Source organism: Somniosus microcephalus, unplaced genomic scaffold (assembly GCF_052327205.1).
Source record: "Somniosus microcephalus isolate GS21.2 unplaced genomic scaffold, FLI_Smic_1.0 unresolved_chr1, whole genome shotgun sequence".
NCBI lineage: Eukaryota > Metazoa > Chordata > Chondrichthyes > Squaliformes > Somniosidae > Somniosus > Somniosus microcephalus.
In genome coordinates, this window is record NW_028225179.1 from 121,318,452 (window position 1) to 121,329,575 (window position 11,124).

An 11,124-nucleotide genomic window follows, 5' to 3' on the forward strand; every position below is an offset into this window, starting at 1 on the left:
TCAAATAACCTTTCGGGGAACGACGGTTCACTCAATGGTCGACCGTGCTCCACTGGTCTCTTCTTCTTAGGCAGTCCCGCAGAACCAGGATGACTTGCTTCCACACTAAAAATGAGTTCCCAGGTGACTGATGTCTGATGAGTCCAGTGCGGGAACTACAGTCTCTGTCACAGGTGGGGCAGATGGTGGTTGAAGGGGCGGATGGCTGTGGTGCTTGGGTTATGGCTCCTTAATGGCTCTTGCACTTGAATGAAAGATGCAGCCTTTGTTTTAATTCCCCTCCCAACTTCGGTATTGTCCCTCCTGAAGTCAATACGATTTGCTCTATCACATTCAGGTTTTTGTCTGGTTACCTAGTACACTTTGACGGTGTCATGCTAACGGACGGGGTCATATTTTATTCCCCCTTCTCCTTTATTTCACCTTTTAATTTTATAACTGAAGCGGTGGAGCCTTTGGAGAATGAATCAAAGCACCGTGTCACCAAAATGCGGCAGCGTATAACAGATTGAGAGACTGGGTGTGGGATTCGATAGCCCCGGTGCCCAGTGCCGCCCCAGATTTTGCTTTGTTGAATCAAGTAATCATTGAGTGCACTTTAACCATTGATTTGGAAAAAATATATGTTGTAATGTGTTTGTTCGAAGGCCCGTAGCTAATGCGAGCCCTTATGTAAGAGCACCGTGTCCCCGGGAGGATTGGATCATGTATAAAACAGCGACCGTTTACTTGCAGTGTCTTTGTGGCCAACCCCAGCAATTGGCTTCCACGATTCTCTGGTTCATGCAGGAAATGGGACGCTCCGCCGTTCTCGACGAATCAGTGATTTGCTATCCCATTCTTGTCTTTGTTGGTGTTCCCGGTAAGTATATATTAAGTGGACCGTCATTTGAATGTATTGCTGCTTTCTCCATGTGCGGTTTGTCTCCGTGTCTTCGTTCCTTGCTTTGCCAATTAATGGTCGCAATTTATTGAATAAAAATCTCTCACTTTTCCTCAATTGCTTTAAAATGACAACGTTGGTGATAATCGAGTGCTCCCTGAAAGTGAGTTTTCTCCTTTGTGAGATGCCTTCCAATCTGATGCCTGGACTGAGAGTGATGATCAGATCTAAGATGCCTGGGCACACCACGCAAAACTTTAACCTGTCTTTTTTCTCTTACAGATGTGGACACTCATGTCGTGCCTCTCTCCCAAGATTTTGTTTCCCCTGACTCACTAAACTTTTCTCACGCTGTGAATTGAATTTGTGGGCAACTTTAACATAACCCGTCCTTGGGGAAATGGACGGGAGCGGGTGCTACGCCGGTCTTACTCCCCGACCGATTGTACTCTTCATTGAAGTCGATGGTCTACAACACCAGCATTCCAATCGATCCTTAGGTTAAAATTACACCTTCTGTGTCCGAATATGAAATCAAAGAAGCGGCTTAGGGTCTATTTTAATCTACGGTGTTCTCTCCCTTAACACAATGAAAAGGCTTCTGATCAGAAATGGGTCTCCCAAAAGATCATTGAACAAATCTTGAAGCTGTGACTCAAATCATGTGACAAATGAGCGGGCCAATTTCCAGCAACTTTTAAGCTGCACTCATGGTTTTTTTTCTCGACTGAGGCCAGTTAAATGCGCAGAGAGCAGCGAGTGAACTTGGTTCTGACGAAGGGTCATCGACCTGAAACCTTAACTCTGTTTCTATCTCCACAGATGCTGCCTGATCTGCTGGGTATTTCCAGCATTTTTGTTTTTATTTTTGGTTCTTGTTGACTCAGAAATGCACCCAGGGAGACCCAGGGAGGGATCGGTTGCAGTAACATGCCTTCTGTCTCACAATTCGACACAATCCAGGACAAAGCAGCCCGTTTGATTGGCACTCCATCCACCACCTTAATCATTCACTCCGTCCTCCAGCAGCGCACCATGGCTGCAGTGTGTACCATCTACAAGATGCACTGCAGCAACTCGCCAAGCCTTCTTCGACAGCTCCTCTCAAACCCGCGACCTCTTCCACCTAGAAAGACAAGGGCAGCAGGCACATGGGAACACGACCACCGACAAATTCCCTTCCAAGTCACACGCCATTTAAAGAATCAAGGAGGTTGGGAAAGAGCGGGAATATGGTTCTGCGATAGAGGATCAGCCATGATATATTGAATGGCGGAGCAGGCTCGAGGGGCCGAATGGCCGAATCCTGCTCCTATATTTCTCTGTTTCTTTCTGTGTTTCTAGGTTTCTACCATCCTGACTGAGAAGTATATCACCGATCCTTCATTGTCGCTGGGTCAAAATCCTAGAACGCCCTACCTAACAACACTGTGGGAGTACCTTCACCACATGGACTGCAGCAGTTCAAGAAGGCGGCTCACCACCACCCTCTCAAGGGCAATAAGGAATGGGCAATAAATGCCGGCCTTGCCAGTGATGCCCAGACCCCATAAGTGGATAAATTCGAAAAATAAGCAATGCCGAGCGGGTGTGATTTTCTTTAATTGCTATGTTTTGATTTTCCATTGTTTACAGCGAACCTGATGTCAATTGTGATCCTGTCCCGGGGAAAGTGCGGCCTCTCCAAAGGAATCACTCGTTACATGACGGCTATGGCAATAGCAGATCTCATGGTCTGTCTCTTCAATGTAAGCGTGGCAAGCATCTTTCGGTATCATTTCCCACATTCATTCTTGAACTACACCATAGTGTGTCGTCTTAGTTCCTTTATACAAGTCGTTAGTAGCCAACTCTCTGTCTGGTCCACACTGTCGTTCACCTTTGACCGCTTCATAGCCATTTGTTGTCAGATAGTAAAAGTAAAATTTTGCACTGAAATAATTGCCACTGTGGTTCTAACTGCGGTGTGTGTGCTCAGCTTTTTGATAAACATTCCAGTTTATTTCCGTTTTAATCCCTACTATATTGTTGGGGATATAGAGTGGGGCTGTCATACAGTAACGGGATATGTCTCTTCGCCGAGATGGATAGCTTACAAGTGGATTAGCACCTTAGCTTCCCCATTACTTCCATACCCTGCGATGTTACTGTTGAGCTCGCTCACTGCCAGGCACATCTTAGTGGCCAGTAGAGCTCGCAGAGCCCTGAAGAGCCGCAACACTGGGGAGAGCAGCAGTGATCCTGAGATGAAGGACCGAAGAACATCCATCATTCTGCTCTTCACTATCTCGGGGTGTTTTATTGTGTTGACGGCGCCAGTTACTATAATACACATTTCTGTCAGTCTCACGGAGATAATTACATTCACTGGTTCAAACTCACTTTATTTGGCGATCAGGATCACCCTTCTGTTGAATTATTTGAGCTCTTGCACAAACACCTGCATTTATGCGTTGACCCAGAGGAGATTCCGGGAGGAGGTGAAAAAAATGGTGAAATACCCGTTTATTCTCATTCTTAAATTATGCAAGTAATGAAAGTAACTGCACATAAAATAAACCCTATTTCCCGGTATCCAGCTTGTTGTTGCTTGATCAATTTGGCTGAGGCAGGTTCCGCATGTTCTTTCTCATCCCACCACATCACCAGTTGTCCCACTTCCCTTATTTGCAAGGAGACGGTAGTTCTGCTGCTGTTGTGAAACACGCCACGGCGACTTCACAACCTTTCTCCATTCTTCATCTTGAGAGGAATACACAGCAGACAAGGATCCCCATTGGCCCTTGACATAATGTAGAAAATCCCTTATGGACCCGATGGCCGAAGCTTTCAGAGATACAATGGGAACTTGCCATCAGCTTCATGTGTGAGGACATCAGGGACTCATTGGGAATATTGCTTCTGCATCCAGTCTGTAAGGAAAACAGTATGGTCTCTGTGTGTGTGAAGATATCAGAAACACGACGATCGGATATGTATTTCTCAAAAATGTAAGGAACAAAAAGTGTTTTTTATTCTCACAAAGCTCCAGACCGTTGTCCTGACTGGAAATTGACAGACACAGGAAGTCACATCAATGGGTGCGCGCGACCATGTAGGAATTGAACCATGTTGTAAAATAATGGGAATCTGGACTATCTTTTAATTGAATTTATTCTTAGAATGTGGGCTTCGCTGAAAAGTGTTGGCTATCTTGTTGAGTTAAGGGTTAACAATCAAACCGCCTTGTATCTTAGAGCAAAAGACATTCCACCATAAACAGGATTACGGTAGCATGGTGGTTATGTTACCAGACTAGTGAATCAAATGCCTGGAGTTATGACCTGGATTAGATGTGTTCCAATCCCACCACAGAAGCTGGGGGATATAAATTCAGTCAATTAATTTAATCTGGAATTAAAAGTATCAGCAATGGTGACCATGAGACTTGTTATAAAAAACCCAGCTGGGTCCCTGATATCCTTTAGGAAAGGTAAACTGCCATCCTGACCTGTATGTGACTTCCAGACTGACAGCAATGTGGTTGACATTTAACTACCCTTCACCACACAGACTGCAGCGGTTCAAGAAGGCAGCTCACCAGCACCTACTCAAGGCGATGTAGGGATGGGCAATTAATACTGGCCCTGTCAGAGATGTCCACGTCCTGTGAATGAATTAAAAAAACAGCAGAATGCCTTAGCAAAGTAATAAGTGACTTGGACAACATCGAACGTGAGTGCTTAAAGTATAACTTTAGTGGCTTGTGAAATAACAATAGGCAATGGATTTATAAACTACAGTGTAGAAATGATGTTTAGGAAGCTAAGCTGTTAAGAAAACGACATCTCAATCGAATCCAGAGTATCTGGGTCAGGAAGTCTTGTTTGAGCGAAATATCTTTGAAGTAAACAATTAAGGCTGCTTATGTAAATAGACTATCTTCCACGGATTCAGGAACAGGTACATCAGGAGGTCTTATCTGTGACATGTACCTTTGATGCAGGCAGAGTAAGGTGTATAAAGGAGCAGGGTGTTCAACAGCTAGTGGGAGATCTCTATAGAGAAACAGAAAAGCTACTCTCTGTATACAGTATAGACTGATCACCTATGCTGTATATGAATAAAGTCTGTTCTGTATGCGCCACCATCAAGTGTCTCGTGCTTACTCGAAGCGTGTTGTTGTAAACCAGAAAAGGAAGGAGTTTGACAAGCAGTTGACCTAACAGCAAGTCCGGCCTTTATTGCCCATCCCTAGTTGCTCTGATCAGGTTGTGATTGACCTTCAACTTGAACCGCCGGTAGCAGTTTAATACAACTGAGTGGCTTACATAAGAACATAAGAAATAGGAGCAGGAGTAGGCCAATCGGCTGATTTGATCCTAACTGCCAATCTACTATCACAGAACCATCTCCTGAATCTAACAGAATTAGAAACACGAAATAGGAGCAGGATCAGGCTACATGGCCCCTGGGCCCGCTCCGCTACCCACAGGGCCATGTCCGATCCGAACCTCGACTCATGTCCAAATTCCTGCCCGCTCCCCGTAACCGTTAATTCCCTTTGCTTCGAGGAAACTGTCTATTTCTGTTTTAAATTTATGTAATGATGTAGCTTCTACAGCTTTTTGGGGCAGCATATTCCATGGACCTACCACCCTCTGAGTGAAGTAGTTCCTCCTCATCTCAGTTTTAATAGAGCAGCCACTTATTCTAAGACTATGCCCCCTAGTTCTAGTTTCACCCATCATCGGGAACATCCTCCCCGCATCCACCCAATCCAACCCCTTCACAATCTTATATGTTTCAATAAGATCGGCTCTCATTCTTCTGAACTCCAATGAGTAGACTCCCAATCTACTCAACCTCTCCTCATATGTCCATCCCCTCATCCCCGGGATTAACCGAGTGAACCTCCTTTGTACTGACTCGAGAGCAAGTATCTCTTTTCTTAAGTATGGACACCAAAACTGTATGCAGTATTCCAGGTGCGGTCTCACCAATACCTTGTACAACTGAAGCAATACCTCCCTATTTTTATATTCTATCCCCCTAGCAATGAAAGCCAGCATTCCATTGGTCTTCTTAATCACTTGCTGCAGCTGCATACTAACCTTCTGAGTTTCGTACTTTCCAGTTTCTTGCCATTAAGATAACAACTTGCTCTACGATTTTTCCTGCCAAAGTGCATAACCTCACACTTTCCATTATTGTATTCCATCTGCCAAATCTCTGCCCACTTACTTAGCCTGTCTATGTCCCCTTGCAGGTTTTTATGTCCTCCTCACTCACTACTTTCCCTCCCATCTTAGTATCATCTGCAAACTTTGATATGTTGCACTCGGTCCCCTCCTCCAAATCGTTAATATGGATTGTAAAGAGTTGGGGACCAACACTGACCCCTGTGGAACACCACTAGTTACTGATTGCCAGTCTGAGAATGAACCATTTATCCCAACTCTCTGCCTTCTGTTAGATAGCCATTCCTCTATCCAGGTCTAGGTCACTTCTGAAGGCAGGTAAAGAGTCAACCGCATTGCTGTGGGATGGAAGTCACTAATAGACTAATAAAGAGGGCAGGTTTCCTTCCCTATAGGACACCAGCGAATCAATTTGGTTTTTACAATGGGCGAGCTTCGTGGTCACCTTTACTGCTTTTTATTTCCAGATTCGTTCCCTAAACAAATGTAAGATTTTCAAACGGCCATGGTGCGATTTGAATGCGGAGGCTCTGATATTACTAGTCCAGCAACATGGCCACTACACTAGCTGACCAATCCGTGAAGCTGAGCTTTGGTTGTAAAAGAGTCGTTCAAATTAGGATGTCATGGTTTGATTTTTGGTGGTAGGAGTTCAGCAATTAGATTCAAAGCTCAAGGGTTGGTGGGGAGTGGTGGAAATATTGGGTGGGGTCCACTCTCCTGGTCAAATTCAAATGACCCCTCTTCGAAAGTTTCATTGGCTGTGCATATGATATCTTCATTCATAGGGACCAAAGGACATCTTCCCCTTGTGTGTATAATATCATCACTCATCAAGACCGAAGGGAATATTTCCATTGTGTAGATAATGTATACACTCATAAGGACCAAAGGATATCTACCCGTTGTCTATTGGATATCTTCACTTTTAGGGAAAAGAGGAACTGTCTGCATTTTGTCAAGCACCCATGGGAATATGATCCCCCTGTGTTTTCGAAGAAAGATGAACAGTTGCAAAACGTTGTAAAGTTTAAGCTATTACAAAGCACTCTATCAGTAACATGTTTAGAAGTTGAGGAGGAGATTGAAATCGGGAAATGAAAAGATCAGAACGACATTAGCAGAGTGTGACTAGTTGTGAGCCCAGGGAGCGGTATTGGGGCACACCTTTCCACTATATTTATAACTAAATTGGATAAAAGAATTAGAGAGCTGTATATATAAGTTGGCTGATGAAACCAACTTAGGTGGCACAGTAAATAGCATAAATCAGTGCAGAAAATGCGAAACGGGCATTGATAGTTTAATTAAGTGGGTAAAACTGTGGCAGATGGAGTTCAAGGTAGGAAATTGTGAGGTCTTCCATTTTTGACCTAAATAAAGATAGATCAAAGTATTTTATGAATGGCAAGAAGCTAGGAACTGTGGAGCAGTAGAGAGGTTTAGGGTCCCCAGTACATCAGTCAGTAAATGCTATTGGACAGGTACAAAAACAGTTTTGGATATTAAGGGAATCAAGGGATATGGGGATAGTGCAGGAAAGTGTGTAAGAATTCGTAATAATTTACAGTTCTGAAGATTATTTTTTTTTTTGATTAAAGAATCCCTGGGCGTTGGGCTTTTAAATTTCCAGGGATAAAAATGGCTCTCACCATATGGCCGCAGACAAAGGACAATGCTTTGTTTACAAAGCAATTGAATGCTATTAGCATTTGTTTGTATATCGAGCGGATACATCTAAACTGCAGAAGAGACTTTTGTATCTTGAATGGGATCCGTTTAAGAATTGAATGGGTTTTTAAATCACCCAGCACTGGACAATAGAGCAGTTGTATTTCACTTTTGTTTCAGCCCAGGGAGCTCCGGAAGACACATTAACCCAGTCTAACCACTCTGTGTTAGCCAATCACAGCTTTCTCTTGGGTATTGGACCCTTTGGGCGGGGAATTTTGCACACAGCCCTTGCAGGGCAGAATGGCAGGACCTCACCAGGTAGAAAGATAGCTGCTGAGAAGCTATCTCGCTCTTTACTTCGCTGGACCACAGGTGAGCAGGGTGTTCTGACTCCTCGGCAAGGCCACCTAGCTGGAGTTTGGGGTGGTGATTTGAGGGAATTGCTAAGATTGTTTAAATAACATTGTAGCCATTGTATCCCTCGTTTTCGCCGTCTGCAACCCCCTGTTATATAGTTTTACTGTAATTACTGTGTTCGTGTGGTATAGATTATTCTTTTGATTGTAGTTTATTTAGGTAATAAAACTTGTTTCGCTCATCCAAACCACTTGTCCGTTTTAATATCATTAATTATAAGTTCCTCCACTGAGAACTGAAGGAGGGGTAGCGATTCAAAACCGCTGTTTGTAAATTGGTTTAGAGTGCAGCAGCAAAAGGCTGCTGGCCAGGTAAATTAGCATAAACCAGTTAAAAGATGCCACCCTTACAAATGGCGAGCCAGCCAGGAGTGGAGGCAGTTTTTGATTTAATAAGTGGTCTGGATCTGGAGAAAGTACCAGCTTTTGTGTCTCTCGTTTTCAGTATGTGGGTAGCCCTGCGAATTTTAGCGGCAGTTTATAGGCTGACCTATCAGGGTATAGGTGGCTGGGTTAAGGAGGGTGAGAAGACGGTGCAGGAGAAGGTAGAAGAGGCCAAGAATTGGGAGTCACAGCTTGAAAAATGCCAGGCGGAGGTAGAACGCCTCAGAGAGGTGTATGAGGCCAGAGCTAGTGGAATGAGGGTGCGGGAAAATGCACGCCTCATACTAGGGGTCACGAAATGCCAGGCATTTATAGAGCGCATTGTGCAGGAAGTAGCAGAGGCTAGGGACAATGAGATGAGGCTACAAGAGGAGAATGCACACCTCACCCAAGAAGCTAGTGAGGGAGAGAGCCATGCGAGAGACAAGACAGAGTTCCTAAGATATCAAATCATAGAAGCAAAGAGGAGCGAGATGAGACTGCGGGAAGAGAATGCCCGACTCACCTCAGAAGTAACAGAGCCGCAGGAGAAGGTTAGGGAGGAAAAGGCAGCTGAAAAGCTGGCCTGTGTCCTAAGGTTTGAGGAAGCAGATCATGGCCCCTGTAGGGCAGAGATAGAAAGCCTTAACATGGCTTTAAATGCATCAAAGGGGATGATTTGTGGGATCAGCCTGAAGGCAGGTCAGCTGGACTTTACTGGTAGCCGAAGTAGAACCCTCCCACAGGCAGCACCCAGAGCGGAGCTGGATTGGGAATTAGAGACCCCAAGACCGCAGCCCACAGCTCCGAGTCTTGAGGAGCTCTGGCAGCGAGGATGGGGTGGACATAGGGTGGTAGGAGAACACCAGCAGGCCCCGCTAGGCAGGTGGGGACCAGGATCAGTATACCCCCTCCAACAACGGAGGTACGTTCCGCCCGTGAGGAGTGAGCCTGAGAATAGGTGTCCTCAGCCCACAGCAAGTTCGAGTTCACAGGCAAGCGCTGTGGCTTGTGTGGGGGAGGAGCCATTCATGTTCAGAGTAAGCTGATTAAGCCAGGGAACAGGGAAGGAGAGTTCTGGGACCCCTGTAGAGCAGGTCCAGTAGCAAAAATCCGGGACAAGGGAGGCACACAGGGGTTAGTTTTGGCCCCATAAAAAAGGCAGGTCCAAAATTCCCCAGTTAAAGCCACCTGGGTGAGGGAGCATGAGTTTGCTGTCCATTCAAGTTCAAGTTCACCGCCTGTAAAGACAGGCACTGTGGCCTGTTTAAAGGGACCAGCTTCTCAGCCAGCTTCTAGAATGGTCCCCCCCATGATGTGGGACCCTGGGGGGGCAGGAATAGCAATCCCTCTTGCAGGAGACACAGGGAGGGAGCGAACACCAAGTTTTAAACATGGGGAGGGAAATTTCCAGCCACCAGCAGCGGGTGGTGAGAGTATACCTGCCCCCAGCACAGGAGTGGGCAGGGAAGAGCAGACAAACCCAGAGAGAGATTTGCACCGGCAGGCTGCCAGGTACATTATACAGTGCGGGCTATTTGGACATGGGGGAGAAGGTTCCCAGCCAGCTGGGGCTGTGACTCAAGCTCACGGTCCGCCAGCCAAAGTTTCCCCCAAAGAGACACTCCTCAGAAGGTCTCAGCGGGTGCCCCAGCCTAAGAAAGCATAGTCCACCACTTTACAGTTGAGTAGGGCGGACTCCCAAGCCAGGGAGAAGCCAGAGAGCAGAGGCCCCCACTCAACAGCCATAAACTGCGAGGGACCAGAGACAGGAGGCAGTCCAGCTTTGCTGCAGCCAGCAGCAATCTGCGACGGTGCCAGAGATTAGCCTGGCCGTTCGGAGACGGGCGGCATTTGTATTGTAGCTATCTGCATAGCGTGCTTTTAAGGTGTATTTGAAGTTTTGTTGACATAACTAGGTTTAAGTTTAAGTTTAAAGAGTTTAAGTTTACATGTGTGGCAAATGTTTGCATTTTGGTCCGAGGTCGAGGGACCCGACCATTTCACCACCTAAGGCAGCAGGTCAGTGAGACCTGGCTGCGTGTCCTTTTAAGTTTTTGCAGGAGATTGAAAAATGAAGCAGCCCTGTTCACCCAGCCCGAGCTGGGCACCGAATGAAGATATGGAGACAGAATGTTGGGGATCACCTCGCCACCGGACGAATCCAGGAGACCACGCAGCGATCTTTGGGAAAAACCAGACCGTGTCCGGAGGAATTTGCCTACACCACCTATGGGGCGGAGATGGCCCCAGCTGGGTGGGGCACGGCCCCCAACCCAGCACTATCCTGACCGAAGTTCACTTGCGGGAGACCTCGCTGTTGAGGAGTCACGATGGGGAAGTGCGGGCGCCTTGTGATAGGGACACGTTCCTCGGGGGTGGGTGGTGATGGCCCGGGAAAGATCGTATAGAGGAGGGGGAGACCCAAGAGTCACGTGGGTGCGTTCGGGGAAGGGAGGAACTCACCTGGGGGCCCACGGGCAAAGTTAGTGCAAGTGTGGCTGGGGAGGATGAGTGGGTGGCCGGATCTGGGATCCAAGCTTGTGTGGGGCCAGGGAGAGCCGCCACAAAGGCACCCATCATCTTTCTGCAGTCATTCGAGGGAAGA

General features: G+C 46.4%; 1 protein-coding gene across 1 annotated transcript; it reads left to right on the forward strand.

Moving 5' to 3' along the window:
• The first annotated feature begins 2,586 nt into the window (after positions 1 to 2,586).
• LOC147095771 (uncharacterized) lies at positions 2,587 to 3,417 on the forward strand. Its single transcript, XM_085974004.1, has one exon. The coding sequence runs from the start codon at positions 2,587 to 2,589 to the stop codon at positions 3,415 to 3,417; it is 831 nt and encodes a 276-aa protein (XP_085830130.1).
• Positions 3,418 to 11,124: the final 7,707 nt, after the last annotated feature.

Coding starts and splice junctions, on each gene's coding strand:
- LOC147095771 (XM_085974004.1), top strand. CDS start 2,587: ATGACGGCTATGGCAATAGCAGATCTCATGGTCTGTCTCTTCAATGTA.